At 56.3% G+C, this 18,691-nt stretch overlaps 1 protein-coding gene and 1 long non-coding RNA gene across 11 annotated transcripts; one reads left to right on the forward strand and one right to left on the reverse strand.

Moving 5' to 3' along the window:
• Positions 1–514: 514 nt before the first annotated feature.
• Positions 515–14,537, reverse strand: RNF207 (ring finger protein 207). 10 transcript variants are annotated; one of them, XR_010148452.1, is made up of 18 exons: positions 14,167–14,537; positions 13,743–13,933; positions 11,439–11,583; positions 11,268–11,349; positions 11,121–11,196; positions 10,925–11,050; positions 10,494–10,540; positions 10,169–10,241; positions 10,029–10,097; positions 9,530–9,598; positions 9,350–9,447; positions 8,415–8,601; positions 8,055–8,240; positions 7,738–7,789; positions 7,284–7,401; positions 4,662–4,761; positions 2,945–3,025; positions 515–2,078 (listed from the first exon to the last, which is right to left on the reverse strand). XR_010148452.1 is itself a non-coding variant. In XM_063787097.1 (18 exons), the coding sequence occupies exons 2-18, from the start codon at positions 13,931–13,933 to the stop codon at positions 1,907–1,909; spliced, it is 1,905 nt and encodes a 634-aa protein (XP_063643167.1). In that variant the 5' UTR covers positions 14,167–14,415; the 3' UTR covers positions 515–1,906. The 10 variants fall into 10 exon arrangements, 4 of the variants coding, with proteins under 4 accessions (XP_063643167.1, XP_009445551.2, XP_016808529.1 ...); XR_010148455.1 differs by having other exon boundaries at positions 4,662–4,800; positions 7,564–7,789; positions 14,167–14,536; XM_063787097.1 differs by lacking the exon at positions 4,662–4,761 and adding an exon at positions 12,958–13,090 and having other exon boundaries at positions 14,167–14,415.
• On the forward strand, positions 11,141–15,142 carry LOC112208940 (uncharacterized). Its single transcript, XR_010148462.1, has 3 exons — positions 11,141–11,329; positions 11,725–11,783; positions 15,054–15,142. It is a non-coding gene; the product is annotated as an uncharacterized LOC112208940 (long non-coding RNA).
• Positions 15,143–18,691: the final 3,549 nt, after the last annotated feature.

An 18,691-nucleotide genomic window follows, 5' to 3' on the forward strand; every position in this document is an offset into this window, starting at 1 on the left:
GGAGTAATTATTCTACTCTTCTTTTTACATAAATGTTTATTTAAATATTCTAACTTGGATTTTCTTTCACAGATACTGATTATTCTTTCCAGTTCTTAAATAAAACTGCACTTGATTTCACTCAACCACAGTGTGATTGTCTGGGATGTGAAACTCTGAGGTCACTCCTGGGTAAGAAGCGTCTTAAGCCTTTAGCCTCAAACCACGTGTTTTGCCTCCTCAATTTCTTTCTGAATTCCTACCTCTAACCAGTTGTAATGATAATTCCTTTTGCCCTGCAGGCCACCACATAGGTTTGTAAGGCCTTGGAACAGGAGCCTCAGTGCCCCTGAAGTGGCAGGTGCAGGGACAGTGGACGTCGATGTGAGTGATGTGTTACGTGTTGAATGTGCTGCCATGTTAGCACGTAGACCCATTTGCTGTTAATCACTGAATCAAGCTGAATATTTGCTTAAATGTGACTATCTGGGCATCATTTTGCCACAAAAACTTGTAAAATTTTAGGTCACGTGGGTTACTTTTTAAAAAGCATTTATTAAGCTCCTCTAAATGAAAAGGGTACTGTGGAGAAATGGAAAACTGCTGGGAAAAAACTACTAGAAAAAAGGTCGCTGCCGCCCAGTGCCTTGCTGTCAATGGAAGGCGGACTCAGGAGGGCTGCAGGAGTTTGGGAAAGCAGCGAAGTTGTAACTGAGACCATCTGCCACATAAGCTGGCCAGGTGCTAACCCCTGGCTTTAGGAGCTCTGCCCTTGCTGGAAAGGGAGAGAAGCTGGAGCAAACGTTCCTCATCCTTCCATGAGTCACTGCTCAGATTACTGGGTGGAACTTCCCAGTAGCACCAGGTTAACAGTGGGACTGTTATTCTGGAGGAACTGGATTCCTTTGCGATAGGGCAGGTGCCACTCAGTGGTGGAGTCTTGTTACCTAAAACCGGCACACCCTGACATACCACACTCTGCCCAGCACAGGGCCTGGCACACAGACGCTCGGTGTGTAGGTGTGGAACTAGCGAGGGATTTCTTGCTGGATTGTCACTCCCTGATGTTTTCCATGTGGAGTGGGAGTCATCCCAAGCTACTGTGACAAGGACGAAGACTTCGTGCCATGCAAACACGGGGAAAATCAAAACTGCCCAAGCCAAAGGATCTGAAATTACGGCCTGTCAGAGCTTCTGGGTTTTACTCTTGACAAATGATTACCTTTTAAAGAAATAACTGGCCGGGCACAGTGGCTTACCCCTGTAATCCCAGCATTTTGGGAGGCCGAGGTGGGCGGATCACCTGAGGTTGGGAGTTCGAGACCAGCCTGACCAACATGGAGAAACCCCCTCTCTACTAAAAATACAAAAAATCAGCCGGGTGTGATGGTACATGCCTGTAATCCCAGCTACTCTGGGGGCTGAGGTAGGAGAATCGCTTGAACCTGGGAGGCGGAGGTTGCGGTGAGCCAGAGATTGCGCCATTGCACTCCAGCCTGAGCAACAAAGAGTGAAATTGTCTTAAAAACAACAACAACATTGGCCAGGCACGGTGACTCACCCCTGTAATCTCAGCACTTTGGGAGGCTGAGGCAGGTGGATCACCTGAGGTCTGGAGTTTGAGACCAGCCTGGCCAACATGGTGAAACCCCATCTCTACTAAAAATACAAAAAATTAGTGGGGCGTGGTGTCAGGCGCCTGTAATCCCAGCTACTCGGGAGGCTGAGGCAGGAGAATCGCTTGAACCCAGGAGGCAGAGGTTGCAGTGAGCCGAGATCGCACCATTACACTCCAGCCTGGGCAACAGAGCGAAACTCCATCTCAAAAGTAAAAAATAAAAAAAACCATCATGGGAACAACCTTCTGTCCAGTGTCCCAGTCTTGTGCCTGCTCTAAGAGCCTGACCCTGGGGACCGGTCCCATTTGCTAAGTCGGGTGTTCCCTCCATGTGGGGACATCACCCCCATTTTTCTGTTTGGATCTGTGATGATCCATATTTTTCAGTAGAGGCTCTTCTGAGAGGCCGTTCGGAGCCCAGCTGTTTCCTTTAGGCTCTGATGTCTTCTCTCTCTTTTCCGGGACACTTCCTGGATTATTCCTAAAGGGACAGCCTCATGTAAGCCCAGCCCGCTCCCCCATTTCACCATATCCCTGCACTAAAATCCACTCGGGCCAAAGCACTCAGAATGGAACGTCTTCCTGGAAGGCCTCAGTGAGTGAGAACCAGGAAGGCTCTGTCTCCGAAAGGACCTTGTCTACTTCTGAGTAGGAGCCCGTCCCCAGGGGATGGCTGTGAGTTGCTGAACCATCAGCCTGTGTCAGCGGTTTCTGGTGACACTGCATTTTGAATTTGGAAGCATCTGAGCTAATAAATGGCGGCTGTGCAGGGGAGGCTGGGGCCAGACTCTGCTCTGTCACCAGCCGCGCTGTGACTCTGGCCACTTCAGCAACCCTCTGCACACCCCTAGGCTCTTCTGGTTCTCATTCTACAGTGCTGTCCTCTGCCCTGTGACTATGTTTTCCTGAAAGCAAAATACACAAAGATCAGCCTGTAACTGTGTCGTAGGTGTTAATGCACAGCCGTCTTCCTCTGGCAGGTACTGGGGCGCACGCGCTGGCTCTGGGGAACAGTCCTTGGTCACTTTCTCATTTCAGTGACCCGAGTCCCCTAGCATAAGCACGTGCAGCTCCCAGTGGTGAAAGTGGATGCAGGCAGCAGCCATGGCTGTTTATAATGGTAAAATGGGGTTCCGTCTATCAAAGTAACACCTGTTTTATCTATGAGGTCACTTATAAGTTACTCATCTGGGCTGAGAGCCTCTCTGACCACTTGTTTTACAAAGAGGCCCAGCCAGGGCCCCAGAGCTGGCGCCAAAGGGGAAAAGCCTGGAGTTTCCTTTGTCGTCCTGTTGGCCTCAGAAGCCACATCGTGTGCACACTCTCCAGTGGAGAGACTTGCTTTACCTGGCTGAGGCCGCGCTGTTCCTGCTGTTGTCGTGCGTGTTCTGTAGACTCTCTGACTGCTCATCCACGGGTGCCTGAAACCTGGCAAGAGAGTGGGCACCAGAATCTCAAGGGAGCAGAGCCAGCTGCTGCACGGCCTTAAGCTCAGAAACCTCAGAACCAAACTCTGCCACCACTCATGCACCCACCTAGCGTTTCATTCTTTTGCTCCTCAAATATTTACTAAGGTCCAGTGGTTGGCAAGGGCCAGGCCTGCATGGCGTGCAGGAGAGGCCAGGCCCTGCCATCATGGAAGCTGCGTGCTGGTCGGGCCAGACACGCTGAGGGAGGGAAGGGTGTGTGGTGCAGGGCGCCAGGCAGACCTGCTTTAATCCAGGTGGAGTGGGGAAGGCCTCTGCTGACACTCATCCAAGCTGGGGCCCGACTGAGGGTCTGTGAATACTCCAGGCAGAGGCCCAGAAGTGGGACCAGTCTAGCTTTTTTGGGGAACTGAAAGGGCATTGTGACTAGGGTGTTATGAGGGGCAGACACGGTCACAGGTGCACAGGGAAGGTCCCCAAGAGAGCTGTCCAGCCCCGCGGTGATGGGAATCGTAGGCTTCTAAAGGACTCCTGGCTTCATGGCGGCTGGAGGGGTAGGAGGGTTGGCCATGATGATCTGGATTCAGGGGAGCAATAGAGACCAAAGCGGGTGGATTGAGGCAGGAACAGTAGAGCCAGCAGGACTTGGGGGTGCGTTGGAAATGAAGTGGGTGAAAGGAATCCAGGCTTTCTCCCAGGCTTTTCACCTGAGTGAATGTGGTGCTATTCACTGAGATGGGGAGATGGGAATAGCGTGTCTGCGGGAGGACGTCAAGCATTCTGGCCACTGCTGAACTCGCGGTGCCTGTAGACATCCAGGTAGGGCTGCCCAGGAAGGGGGCAGTGGGAGATGAGTCTGGAGCTCTGGCAAGCACTGTGCTGGAGCGGGAGCTGGGGGTCTGCGTCATGATGGGGTCTTAAAGCCAGGGACTGAATGAGGTCGCCCAAGGAGTGAGCGTAGGCTGTGGAGAATGCCTAAGGCTGAGCCCTGGGGAAAAACATATCTGGGCACTGAGCTGAGGAGGCAGAGCCAGCCAGAGACCAGGAAGGAACGGCTGGAGAGGCTGGCAGGAGCATGGGAGCAAACCTCCAGGAGCTGGGCTCCAGCCTCAATTTATTTCTGCAGAGGCAGAGTATGGCTTGATACATTCATGGTGTGAACAAGCCCGTGTGGGTAGCACCCAGGACATTGTCCCCACCCAGAAGCCCCCTTCATGTCCCCTTCCAGTCTTCCAGGTGACTGCCAAGATCCCTGCCATTCAGCAACTGGTCCTCTCCCACTGCAGCTGAAGTCTGAGGGGTTAGTTCTGAGAGGTCACCACACACAGACAAGAACTGTACTGAAACCAGAAAACCCAGTGTGCATACAGATGCTCCACAGACAGACTTCCCAGGAAGGACTGGAAAGGGATCTAAAACTGACCTTGGGGCATTCCATAAAAGCAAGAGCCCACCCACCCTGATCTCCTCCAAGGAAGTACCACCCTTGTGCTCAGAGCTTCCGATCTGCCTCATGGCTCCAGCCCTGCCCCACTCCTAATATGAGCAGATACTCAAGGGTGACCTGACATCTGAGAAAAACCTTCAGCCTGGAAGATAGAAACCTACACAAGCTTAGAGGGCGTGGTGGCACACACCTGTAATCCCAGCTACTCTGGAGGCTGAGGCAGGAGAATCGATTGAACCTGGGAGGTGGAGGCTGCAGTGAGAGCTGAGATGGCGCCATTGCACTCCAGCCTGGGCGGCAGAGCGAGACTGTCTCAAACAAACAAAGACCTTCACAAGCAAAAAGCAATTGGGAGGAAACACTTCAGGGAGAAAATTCCAAAAGGAAAAAATAAAGTATTGGCCTCAGAGGTGTAAGATATTGTGTCCATGAAACAACAGGATGCCATCAAAAGAAACGGGGTACAGAAAGAGCTGTTGGACATGCAAAACAAGATAGCAGAAATGAACTACTTAATGGAAGATAAAGAGGCTTGGCACGGTGGCTAACACCTGTAATCCCAGCATTTTGGGAGGATGAGGCGGGAGGATCACTTGAGCCCGGGAATTTCAAAACCAGCTTGGGCAACATGGCAAGACCCCATCTCAAAAAAAAAAAAAAAAGGGGACCAGGTACAGTGGCTCACGCCTGTAATCCCAGCACTTTGGGAAGCTGAGGCAGGCAGATCACCTGAGGTCGGGAGTTCAAGACCAGCCTGACCAACATGGAGAAACCCCGTCTCTACTAAAAATACAAAATTAGCTGGGCGTGGTGGCGCATGCCTGTAATCCCAGCTACTCGGGAGGCTGAGGCTGGAGAATGGCTTGAACCAAGTAGGCGGAGGTTGTGGTTAGCCAAGATCACATCATTGCACTCCAGCCTGGGCAACAAGAGTGAAACTCCATCCAAAAAAAAAAAAAAGGGAAATAGGACAGAAAAGGTACATTAGAGGGCCAGCCCAGGGGAGCCAATATCCAACAATAGGAATTCCAAAAAGAAAAAGTGAAGAAATCAACAAATTGAAAAAGAGGCTGGGCGTGGTGGCTCATGCCTATAATCCCAGCACTTTGGGACGGCGAGGCAGGTAGATCACGAGGTCAGGTGATCAAGACGATCCTGGCCAACATGGTGAAACCCCCATCTCTACTAAAAATACAAAAAATTAGCCAGGCGTGGTGGTGCACATCTGTAGTCCCAGCTACTTGGGAGGCTGAGGCAGGAGAATGGCTTGAACCCAGGGGGCGGAAGTTGCAGTGAGCTGAGATCATGCCACTGCACTCCAGCCTGGTAACAGAGTGAAACTCTGTCTCAAAAAAAAAAAAAAAAAAAAAAGAAAGAAAGAAATATTCCAGCCTGGCCAACTTGGCAAAACTCCATCTCTACTAAAAATACAAAAATTAGCCAGGCGTGTTGGCACGCACCTGTAATCCCAGCTACTTGGGAGGCTGAGGCAGGAGAATCAGTTGAACCCAGGAGGCGGAGGCTGCAGTGAGCCAAGATCACGCCACTGCACTCCAGCCTCGGCGACAGAGCAAGACTCCATCTCAAAAAGAAAAAAAAAAAAAGAAATATGCCAAAACTGAAGACCATGAATTTTCAGATTGAAAGAGCCTGCCAGTATCCAACCTAATGGATGGAAATAGACTCTCACCAAAGTGAAATCTCAGAACACTGGGAGCAAAGAGAAGATTCTACAAGCTTCCACAGAGAATTAGTAGGTCGCATTACAAGGGTTAGGAGTCTGAGTGCCTTCAGACTTCATGAACAACAACCACGGAAGCTAGGAAATAAGAAAGCGAGAGAGTGATGCCTTTGAAGGAGAATCCTTCCCAATCTAGAATTTCCCATCTAGAATTTGATACCCAGTGAAACTGTCAAGTATGAAGCTAGAATGGAGACATTGTCAGACCCTGCCATCCCAAACATGCACCTCCTTCACACTCTTTCTCAAGAAGTTGCCAGGAGGTGGGCCCCCCTAAAACCTGACAGGCACTTCACCACAAGGGTGGTGAAGGGAGAGCCCAGGCTCCAGCCATTCCCTAGACCTACAGGGCAACCAGTCTATCCTGGGGCCCAGTGACTCAGAGACAGGAACAGCGAAGACTTGCCACCAAGATCCCTCTGCCACTGGAACCTGAGCACAGTGCTGAGACAGCCTGGTCAGGACTCTGCACAGACTTGGCTTGTCTTACATTGATGAAGTTCCTGCCCTCTCCTCCACGTCCTGCTGCCTGGATCAGCCCAGCAGGACCCTCGTGACACCCTTAGAAAGTGCCTTCTGCTTTGACCTACTCCTGAGGGTTGGAGGGACCAACTCTGAGCCTAAAAGCAGAAACTCAGAGCAGCCCACTCACTGTGACCATGCTTTTGCAAATGTCCGGCACCTTGTCCGCCCAGATACCCCAAAGGAACCCTAATGACCTGGCCAGCTGACTTCCCTGAACAGGGTCCTGTGGGTGTGGCACCTTTCCCATGCAGTTTTTTTTTTAAGACAAGGTCTCACTGTGTCGCCCAGGCTGTAGATTGTCGTGCCTCAGCCTCCCCAGTAGCTGGGATTACAGGCATGAGCCACCATGCATGGCTGATTTTTGTATTTTTAGTAGAGATGGGGTTCCACCATGTTGGCCAGGCTGGTCTCGAACTGCTGACCTCAGGTGATCCGCCCACCTCAGCCTCCCGAAGTGTTAGGATTACAGGCGTGAGCCACCGCACCCAGCCCCCATGCACATTCTGAAGAGTCTCAGTGGCCCTGGGAACACCCCCTTGGCCTCACCTGGGCTCCAGCCGCTCCTTCACCTTGGCAATGGAGCGGACGTAGGGCGTGATCTGCTTGGTGATGGTGGTCAGGTAGGCATTCTCCTGCCTCAGCTGGAGAAGGTCATGGAGCTGGGCTGTGGGGCCAAGGCCAGAGCATGGGGTCTTAATCCTGAAGCACCTGGCTTCAGATTTTTACTCAAGCCAGGCACCACGTAAATATCCCGACCATTTCCATGATGACCTCTAATGAAAGAGGGAGGCACTTGGTGAGGGCATTCTACTCAATGAATCCTGACCTCACATGCATCATTGGAGGCCAGTTAGCAGCTGGGAGGCACGGTCAAGCGCTAAGGGGAAGAGCGTGGGGATTTGCATCTGGTTAGTGGCCGACTCTGACTTCCTCCTCTGCTAGTATGTGGGTTAGTTAGCTCAGGGACAGAGGGTTCACTCAGCAGCCAACTGTCTGGAACCTTCATAAATCTCCTGCTCATTAGCCACTCGCTGATAGGCTTCCTCCCAAATCTGAAAGAGAAAAGCTGGACATTGGATGTGGCAGTGAGCTGAATTTACAGTGGCGGCATTGCTATCTCTAGCTACTCAGATCTACAAAGCACCCCCCAGCCAGGTCCACGTGGTTCCGAGCAGCAAAGACTCCCAGTTTCCAGACCCTGCCACATGAGGGTCCCGTGGGGCACAGGCCAGGTCCTCTTTCCCCCCTTACTGTCTTAGGGTAGCCCAGGTATCCCCTGACAGGTGGGGCTGGAGTTAGAGTCCTTGGGAGGGCTACCTCCTGGAAGGCGACCCTCATGCCCTCTAAGGAGGCGTGCTCTGAGGCGATCTGCACGTCCAGTTGCAGGGACTTGCGCAGGACGTCTCCCATGATCTCCGCCTTGATGAGCGAGTGGTGCTTGGTGAGGTCTCGGTGCAGCTCCTGTACCTGGTCCTTTAGGCTCTGCATCTCTGCCTGCAGGTGCTGCACAGAGAGGCTGTGTGAGAGCGTGGGTCACCCTAGGCTGTTTTTACTGCCAGGGACTTGGTGGAGGAATGGCTCCCAGCTTCAGCAGCTGGAAGAACTCGATTTCCCCGAGCGTACCTTGGTGAGGAGTGGGTTAGGACATCTCCCCCCGGCAGATCCCTGCCCCCTCACCCGGTAGGAGTCCTCATAGTGGCGGCAGTGCTCTGTGAAGGGCGTGTTCTCGCCCTCCGCCAGCAGCACCTTGGTGCTGATGGACCGGTGCAGCGTGGGCTTTTGGACGGGTGACCCCGACATCTTTCCTACTGGGGAGGGGCAGTGGGGCCCCGTCAGCGCCTTGGGGCCTAAGCCCCCTGCCAGCCTGGGGAGAGAGCCAGTGTGGATGCAGGGGGGTGGGGAAGTCTGCCCCTCCCCCAGCCTCCCAGGGCAGCCCCCTGGACTGCTCTGGGATCTCACAGCCCTCTCCACGACCTGCAGCACAGCAGAGCCACCAGCAGCTTTGAAAAGGCTGAGGCAAGGCCTCACCCGGACATCCACATCTATTTTTTAAAGTCCCTGGAGTGGGTTCCAGGGTGTGGAGCCAAGAGCAAGTCCTTCGGAACGCTGCCGGGGCTAGGACCGAGTGAGTGGTGTGTTCACTTCTATGCTGGACAGAGGAAGTGTGGGCCCAGTCTCTCTTGGTCTTGGGGCCCCTGGACACACACATGCCATTTCAGCATCTCTTCTAACTCCTCCCGAGATGAGTCCAGGAATCAGGCCCCCTATGACTTCAGGCCACCTAGGTGGCGGTCAGCCCAGCCCCAGGCGCCCCACCCCAGGGGAGGCTGCAGTGGTAGTTGGGGGCCTGAGTCCTCCCCTCCTCCTTTAGCCAAGCTCCGAGCCAGGTCTGCCATGGACTTCAGGTCCAGGGCTTCCTGCTTCCCTACTTAGTGGACTCGCCCTGGCCATCCCCTGTGCCCAGACACTGTGCTGGGAGGGTGGCGAGCTAAGGACAGAGGAAGGAATGGTGGCACCTGGCTTCTTGCTGGCGATCTGGCCCCTCAGTGCCCACCCTCCCCCACACCCCAGTGTTGGGGACCTTGTGCCTGACCTCCCCGGTTGCTGCTCACGTGTTAGCACCACTTGCAGCAGCTGCCACCCGACGTGGCCCCAGCAGCAGCAGCGGCTCCAGACAGCGCGCGAATTCAGCTCGGTGGTCACTGGCAATCTGGGCAGCGGGATGGGGTCACGAGGTGGCCTCCACTGCCCTGCAGGGCCCCCGACCCTGGCCCACCCAGGCCACTGCACACCTTGCTGCTCTGAACAGGCCTTAGGTGGTGCGGCCGCGTGACGATGCCCTGCAGCCTCTCCATCAGCTCCTGTGGCAGCGAGGAGGGCCTCAGGCCGGTGGAGGTGTGGCAGCCAGGGGGCAGGAAGAGGGGAGATGGAGGCGGAGCACGTCTGTCTTTGGCACTTGACTTGGTGTCCCTTAGCAGCGCCAGCCCTCTTCTGGGACTCACCCGGACAAACCCCATCCCATCCCCAAATCCACAGGAGAGGGGGCGGCTGGACTCCAGTGGTCACTCCGCCCCAGGGGGGACTGTAGGCTCACGCCCCCTTCCTGGCTTCACTGTCCTCGTAACAGTGGCCCTAACAGGTTTGCAGATGATGGAGTTGGGAGGGGGTCAGCCCCGAGACCCCTGGTCCAGGCTCCAGGTGACAGGCTGCCCACCCCTGAGTTGGTGGCTTTGGTCTGCAGGGTGGGCTCCTGGTGGGGAGGGGGCATCTGCAGGAGCAGAGGAGACTCACATAGCCCAGGTCCAGGAACTCAGCCTTGTTGGCCAAGCTGAGGAAGGAGGAGCAGATGACCAGGTGGACCTGGGGGAGGGGATGCTGCTCAGTGCCTGGCCGGGGAGGAGGGACCCACCCGCACCCCGAGCTCCCTGTACCTGCAGGGTGGGCAGCAAGGTGGCCAAGTGAGAGAGCTGCTCCTTGAAGGCCTTGTCCTTCTCTTCGTATTGGCTGGGGGAGGGGGGCTGCCTGGTTTCCAGGGGGCCAGGAGCAGGGCCGGGCAGTTCCATCCCCCACCCGCCGCCAGCTTCGCATGTCCGTCCCTGAACCCCTTCTCTGCACCCTGAGCCATGCTGCCCTCCTTAGCTGGGAGGACATTCGGATGTCTTGCTCCTCAGGGTGGGGCAGGGCCTGCCCAGGCTCTCAGCTGAGGCCATGGAGGCCAAGGGGTAAGGGAAGCAAGCCCCGCTCCCCCCAACTCACCTCTGCACAGCCTGCAGCAGCAGCGCTTTCCTCTCTGCCAGCCTGTCCTGGGAGAGATGGCGAGCATGCTCTTGATTTGCTCCCCAGCCCTGCCACCTCCCACCATGCCTACCCCCCGGACCCCAGCCACCTGCTGGTTACACTAGGTATCTCTCCAACCTACCAGCCCTGCATCTGCTGCCTGGTGAGGGCTTGGGTCCCCTCACCTTAAATGTCACCTCCCCAGGGAAGTCTTTCCTGACCACCTCACATCCCCACCACCAGTCTGGGGCAGGCCCTGGTTTCCCCTCCCAGCTCTCCTAGCAACTCCAGGAAAGTGCTTGGTGCAAGGCCTGCTGCCCTACTACACTGGAAATCCACAAGGGCAAGGGACCAGCCCTGTGTCACCAGTTCCCAGCTGGGTCGTTTATCCCCCAACCCCCACCCCTCACCTGCATGCTGCCGAAGAGGGCGTGGATAGCGTCCTCCTCCTCGGCGGCGCTGTGCCGCACCTCCTCCACCATGGCCTGCAGCAGCGCGATGGCCTCCCGCGTGGCCGTCTGCAGGGCCTTCACGGCCTGGGGACAGGGCGTGGTCAGGCTCGTGATCGCCACCGCGCGGCCCCGCGCGCCAGGCCCCTGCGCTCACCAGCACCGCCTGCTCCAGCCGCTCGCAGCCCTGTACGTAAGCCGATTCCAGGTCCACGCAGTGCGCCCGGCTCTCCCTGCAGAAGGCGGCGGGTGAGGCCCGCTCCAGCGGCCCCCAGCCCCCTCCCCTCGCGTCCCCTCTACGCACCTCTGCATGTCGCGGAAGCAGCGGATGCACAACAGCAACTTCTTGTCGGTGGAGAACAAGAGGTAGGGCTCTGCGTGCAGCGCTGCGGGGGCGGCGGGCGGTGGTGAGGGCTCCGGGCAGTGCCCGCCCCGCCCCCACCCCCAAGTCCCCGGCCCCGCAAGCCTCACTCACTGCACTTCTGGGGCACGTCGCGGCTTCGCTGACCCAGGGCCACGATGTCGTGGCGCGCGAACATGCGTGCTCGGTGCGTCTCGTCGCGGCAGCGCGCGCACAGGGGCTGTCCGCACGTGTTGCAGAAGTACGTGGTCTCCACGTCCTGCGGGCCGAGCGCGGGCTCAGGAGCGCCAGAGCCCGACCGCGGCCAGCGCGGGAACCGCAGCCGCCGCGTGTCACTGCGCGTGTTTGTCCCAGCCGTGGCCGGGTGCGCAGCTAAACGCAGCCCTTTCCTGTAATCCAGGCACTTGGCGCTCTGATATACCCACTTTACAGAGGAGGGCACTGCGGCTCAGAGGCTGGGTAAGTAGGTCCGTGGAGGGGGGTGGGGGACGGGGGGAGAGGGCAGAAACTGCCTTTATAAAACATTTTACCGAGGCCGGGCGCGGTGGCTCACGCCTGTAATCCCAACAATTTGGGAGGCCGAGGCGGGCGGATCACCTGAGGTCAGGAGCTGGCCAACATGGCGAAACGCTGTCTCTAATAAAAATACAAAAATTAGCTGGGCATGGTGGCGGGCGCCTGGAGTCCCAGCTCCTCGGGAGGCTGAGGCAGAAGAATCACTTGAACCCGGGAGGCAGAGGTTGCTGTGAGTCAAGTTGGCGCCACTGCACTCCAGCCTGGGCGATAAAGCAAGAATCCGTCTCAAAAAAAAAAAATTTTTTTTTTTTTTTTTACCTGCAACAAAAGGGTGTGAGGGCCTCTCACGGCCCCCTTGGCACACTCAATAGTGGCCAAAAGGTGGTGTACACCCTGGCCATCTGGAGTCACACTTGGGGGCGGGGGGAGGGGAAGAGCAGTGAGGGCTTTAAGGTTCTCCTTCCCAAGCCAGACCCAGGGCTGGGATTCCAGGGCTTGGCCTGCAGCCCTGGTATGGACGCATGCAATGATGGACATAACAGGCCCTACCTGCAGTCCCTACCTCCTGCTAATCCTCTCTGTACGTCTGGGTCACACATTGCTCAGCACTTGTCCAGAACGCTGGAGCTTTTGCCCCAGTCGGGCCGTCCTCCTGGGATTCCCGATACATTTTCTGGCCTCCGCAGGCCAGAGTCCCCTGTGCCTTTTACAGCCCAGAGGGAATAGCATGCTGTCCCCACCTCCCCTGGGCTGTAGCTGCTTCTATGCCACTTGGGTAGCAGAGGCCCTTCAGGGTCGGCCCAGGCCTGCAAACTGGACTGCCCCTCCTGTGCAGGTCCACAACTCCACCCTGAATTGGGGACCAGTGAGCTCTCCCCATATCGAATGGCCTTAGCCTCTGCCACTGTCTGGACACTGGCTCAAGTCCCTTGTTCTGGACCTCAGTCTCCCCACCGGTATAATGGGGTTCACATTCGGGGCCAAGGTGCCCTAGGGAGGTGCTGGAGAATCCACTGCCAGGTCGTCCTCTGAAGACATGCTGAGTGCATGTGCAAGCATTGGGGACTGTGCAACCGGGTACCCTCTGCTCCTCACCCACCCGCCCTGCCGCCCCTGCCTGCTCGCTGCACTCCAGGTCACAGTTGGCACAGCGCACCGCCTCCACGCCATCCCCTGAGCTGTCCACCAGGAACTGCAGTAGCCGGTCCACCGGCGGGAGCCCGCTGGGACCCTTCAGCACCGTCTGGTGTCTACAGAGAAGCCCAGGCCCCGAGATTCTGATACCCCTTCCCCAGGGCTCCCCACCCCCACCCCTCACATTCCAGGCTGGAGCTAAAAATAGCTGTGTTGGGAGGTGGGGTGCGCCACAGCTCTGGGGTCTGCTATAAATATCACAGCCAACACTCACCCTGCCCTGGTCCCTACCCTTGCCCAGTCCTGGGCACCTCTGCAGACAGTGGGGTTGGTCCCCTAGTATCAAAAGCAGAAGCTGCTCCTCGACATCTTCTCACGGCATTGGGCAAATCAGAGCCACTCCTGGGTTCCTTGAGCCCACATAACTGTAACTGTGGTTTTGTGGACCTAAGACTTCTAGGACCCCCAAGCAAGTAACCGGGAGCGTCCTGACCAGTGCTGGAGCCCCGCCCTTACCCTCTGACTTTTGATGGGAGGTCTTGGGCCAGTAACTGCAATCTCCAGGCTTCAGTTAAGCTGATCTATAAAATGGACCGAAGCCTGCAACTTCTGGCGGGGAGAGCTAAGGACCGGGTGCAGTATCTCCCAGTCGTTCTGCCTGAAGTTGGAGCCTTACTCTCCTGGCACCTGGGTCCCAGCTCGGGCAGAGCCAACCTTGGGCCCGGGGGATGGGGTCTGGGGGGTTTTTGGGAACTTTGGGACACTTACTGGCACAGCGGGCAGGTGAGGCGGCCGTCGGTCGCGCGGCCACGCAGGCAGCCGGCACAGAAGTCGTGGAAACAGTCCAGAAGACACGGGCGCTCGTACTGCACGTGGCACAGCGGGCACACCAGCGGGTGGATGCTCGGGGCATCCAGGGAGCTCGGGCCCTCCAGGGGCCCGAAGATAGCTCCCGACATCTGCAGCGACAGCGCAAGCGGGCGGCTGGGGCACGCACGGAGCCCCGCTTGAGCTCCCGCGGCCCCTCTGCCCGGGCGCCCGCGCCCTCCCTATCGCGCCTGGACCCGACTGGGCGTCCAGAGGTCATGGAGTGGGGAGCCGCTAGGGCCCAGGTTAGGGCTGGGGCCTGGAGCGCCCCGGCGCAGGGAGAACAGGCAGTGAGGACTGGCGAGGGGCGGGGCCTTGTACCTACCCGCTAGGCCGCTTTGCTGGGAGCTACCGGTCCTCCGAGCCTCTCTCCCGCCGTCCAGCGCTCTTAGTGCGGCTCCGGGCCGCGCTCTGAGACACCGCGCGGTCGCTCTGCCGAGGAGTCGCCGGCCCTGGAAGGTCAGGCCCGCACCGGGCGATGGTTCCCACTCTGCGCGGGGCCTCTCTCTGCCGTGGCCTCTCCTACCTCTCCTCACTCCCACCCTCGGAATTCCCCGCCGGGTGTCCTCTGGGTGACCCGCAGGCGACGCCCCTTCCGGCATCCACCTTCCCCAGGGTGGCTGCTGCCTTGAGGCGCGGCGGGGCCGAACCGACCTCGGCGCTCGCCATCTGCTTTGCGCGCTGGTTCCGGCCCGGGCACTCCACCTCCAGCCCGCGGGGAGGAGAGGCCAGGACGCCAAGGCTCCAGGGACGGTGCCAGGCAAGGGTGCAAGGATCGGACTGGCCCCTGCCCGGCATGACAGAGTCCAGAGCCCCAAGACCAGAGCGCCGCGCAGAGCGGGGCCGGAGGACCTTGGCTGCGAGGTCTTCAAGGGTAGGCCGGGCGCGGTGGCTCACGCCTGTAATCTCGGCACTCTGGGAGGCCGAGGCGGGCAGATAGCTTGAGGTCAGGAGTTCGAGACCAGCCTGGCCAACATGGCGAAACCCTGTCTCTACTAAAAATGCAAAAATTAGCCAGGCATGGTGGCGCCCTTCGGGAGGCTGAGGCAGAACTGCTTGAACCCGGGAGGCGGAGGTTGCAGTGAGCCGAGATCGCGCCACTGCACTCCAGCCTGGGCTACAGAGCCAGACTGTCTTAAAAAAAAAAGAGTCCAAACCCCACCCCCTACCCCCGCTAATCCCCACTCTTCCATCCCATTTGGGTCTGAACAGGTCATCGGCGCCTCATTTCCTCGGCGGCCAATTGGGGGCGCCAGAGAGCAGCGGACGCCCCTCCACCGACTTTCCAGCGCTTGGGAGGCGGAGTGAGACGCCCTGGAATCCCAGCCCTGCCTTTCGCTGGTTGTGAGCTCTTGGCCATGTTACTGACCTCTCAGAGCCTCAGCGCTGAGTTAAAATAGAACTGGTGTCCTGATAATGGGTGAGGCCCCAGTGGAATAACGCACGTGAAATACACATACTGGGCGTCCACTTAATTAAGGCCCTATCCTCATTGCCTGCCAAGTTCCCAAAAGAGGGATGGGTTTGGGTGGGAGGTTGAGAGGGGAGGTTCCCGGCCTTTCCAGCAGTGCCCCCTCTGCCGTCTGGGCCTGGCAGATGCGTGTTGATCCCAGCGTTTTCTCCAGCGTGCGCTCGCTTGCTAGGTCGACGTGATCAGTGAGCTTTCTCCGCCCGTGTTATCCTGAGTGTCCTGAGAGCAGCCCGTTTCTGCCCCTCTTGCGATTACAAAGTCAAGCCCAGAGCCTGACCCACAGTAGTGCTCAATAAAGGCTTAGAAAAAGCTCGGAGATATTTGAGCTGTTTTCGTTTTGTTTTGTTTAAGACAGGATCTCACTCTGTCGCCGCGTGATCATATCTAACTGCAGCCTTGGCTTCCTTCCACCTCAGCCTCCCAAGTAGCTGGGACTACAGCCGCGCACCACCATGCCCGGCTAATTTTTTGTATTTTTAGTAGAGACGGGGTTTCGCCATGTTGACCAGGCTGGTCTCGAACTCCTGACCTCAGGTGATCCACCCACCTTGGCCTCCCAAAGTGCTGGGATTACAGGTGTGAGCCACTGAACCCAGCCTTTTTTTTTTTTTTGTATTTTTAGTAGAAAAATAAAAAGCACAATGTGCTGCACACATTGGGGGTTTTGCCGTGTTGCCCAGGCTGGTCTCCAACTCCTGGGCTCAAGCATTCTGCCTGCCTTGGCCTTCCAAAGTTGCTGGGATTACAGACGTGAGCCGCCTTGCCTGGCCTTGAGCTGGGTTTTGAAGGATGCGTAGGAGTAGGAGTTTGCTAGGAGAAGGAAGTGAATTCTAGAGAGAAACTAGCTGTTCTTTTGAGGACTGTCCCTAGCCCTGGTTCTTTTTTTTTTTTTTGAGACCGAGTCTCATTCTGTCACCCAGGCTGGAGTGCAGTGGCGCAATCTCGGCTCACTGCAAGCTCCGCCTCCTGGGTTCACGCCATTCTCCTGCCTCAGCCTCCCGAGTAGCTGGGACTACAGGTGCCCGCCACCACACCCGGCTAATTTTTTGTATTTTTAGTAGAGACAGGGTTTCACCATTCACAGGATGGTCTCGATCTCCTGACCTCGTGATCCGCCCCACCTTGGCCTCCCAAAGTGCTGGGATTACAGGCGTGAGCCACCATGCCCGGTCCCTAGCCCTGGTTCTATTTGTGGACCAAATCATAATGACAGTAGTAGCAATGGCTAATGTTTATGTGTTTATAGGCCAAGATTCTTTTATGGGCCAAGATTCTTTTTTTTTTTTTTTTTTTTTTTTTTTTGAGATGGAGTTTTGCTCTTGTTGCCCAGGCTGGAGTGCAATGGCGCCATCTCAGCTCACCACAACCTCCGCCTCCCGGGTTCAAGCGATTCTCCTGCCTCAGCCTCCCGAGTAGCTGGGATTACAGGCATGTGCCACCGCGCCTGGCTGATTTTGTATTTTTAGTAGAGACGGGGTTTCTCCATGTTGGTCAGGCTGGTCTCGAACTCCCGACCTCAGGTGACCTGCCTGCCTCTGCCTCCCAAAGTGCTGGGATTACAGGCGTGAGCCACCACACTGGGCCTTTTTTTTTTTTTTTTTTTTTGTACAAGGGGAGGGAGGGTGGGGAGATATGGGCCAATATTTTATTCTAAGCTGTTTAACTTATATTAACTCATTTAATCTGGAGAACACTCTTAAAAAGTAGAAAATATTACCCCAGAAAGTGGTGGAGCTGATATACAAAACCGCGTAGGTGCTTTGTTAAGGAATGATGCTTTAGTTTCCCGGTAGGAGGTGAGTGCTTCGTTCATCCATTCATTCATGTCTGCATCTGTTCAACTAGTATTTACGGAGCATCTACCATGGGCACATAGAAGGGAACACACCAGCCGAGGTTAGTCAAGTACACAGATTAACAAATAATGACAGGCTGCATTAACTGCCTGGAAGAAAATCATAAGGATGATAGGCCGGGTGCCGTGGCTCACACCTGTAATCTCAGCACTTTGGGAGGCTGAGGTGGGCGGATCACCTGAAGTCAGGAGTTCGAGACCAACCTGGCCAACATAGTGAAAACCCGTCTCTACTAAAAATACAAAAATTAGCTGGGCACGATGGATCATGCCTGTTATCCCAGCACTTTGGGAGGCCGAGGCGGGTGGATCACGAGGTCAGGAGTTCGAGACCAGCCTGGCCAGCATGGTGAAACCCTGTCTCTACTAAAAGTACAAAAAATTAGCCAGGCATGGTGGCACACACCTGGAGTCCCAGCTACTTGGGAGGCTGAGGCAGGAAAATTGCTTGAACCTGGCAGGTGGAGGTTGCAGTGAGCCGAGATTGCGCCATTGCACTCCAGCCTGAGTGACAGAGTGAGACCTCTGTCTCAAAAAAAAAAAAAAAAAGGAAAAAAAGGAAAAATTAGCTGGGTGTAGTGGTGCATGCCTGTAATCCCAGCTACTCTTGCGAGGCTGAGGCAGGAGAATCGAGATGGCGCCACTGCACTCCTGCTTGGGTGACAGAGTGAGATTCCGCCTAAAAAATTAAATAAATAAATAAGGATGATGAGATGGAGGGCAGTTGGGAGGGGCTCGAGCTGAGGACCACACTAGGTAACCATGAGCAGAGAGGGGGAACTGAGCTTGAGACCCCCAGAGGATAAGAAATTAAGAAAAGCCAGGAAGGCTGGGCGCAGTGGCCCACACCCGTAATCCCAGCACTTTGGGAGGCCAGCGTGCGTGAATCTCTTGAGCCCAGGAGTTCAAGACCAGCTTGGGCAACATAGCAAGACTCCCCCCTCTATAAAAAATACTAAAACTTAGCTGGGCATGGTGGCTCGTGCTTGTAGTCCCAGCTACTTGAGAGGCTGAGGTGGAAGGATTGCTTGAGCCAGGAGGTTGAGGCTGCAGTGAGCTGTGACTGCAACTCTGCAGTCCCACCTGGGTGATAGAGTAAGACCCTGTCTCGAAAGAAAAACAAAAAAAGAAAAGCTGGGAAAAGTTCCAAGCAGAGGCAAGAGCAAGTGCAAAGCCCCAGAAATGGGAAGACATTTAGAGACTAGCAGATCAATGTGGCTGGAGATGAAGGAGCTCAGGGTGGGGAGTAGGGCTGAACATGGCATGGGAGTGAGGATGGAGGATGGGGGTGAGGCTGGAGAGGTGGGGGCGGGGCAGGGGGTGTGGGGTGAGGGATGAGGGTTTGAGTGTGGGGAGGTGGGGGTGAGGGTGAAGAGGTGAGAACGGGCTCATGAGGGTCAGGGTGATCTACGGGACACTAGTCTAGAGATGCCAAGGATGCCACTGGCTGTACCTGTGGGGAGTCCAGGGAGGGGTAGAGGCTGCACACATTGGCCTGGGGAGTCATATTTAAAGGGAAGAGCA

Source organism: Pan troglodytes, chromosome 1, assembly GCF_028858775.2.
Source record: "Pan troglodytes isolate AG18354 chromosome 1, NHGRI_mPanTro3-v2.0_pri, whole genome shotgun sequence".
NCBI classification, from domain to species: domain Eukaryota; kingdom Metazoa; phylum Chordata; class Mammalia; order Primates; family Hominidae; genus Pan; species Pan troglodytes.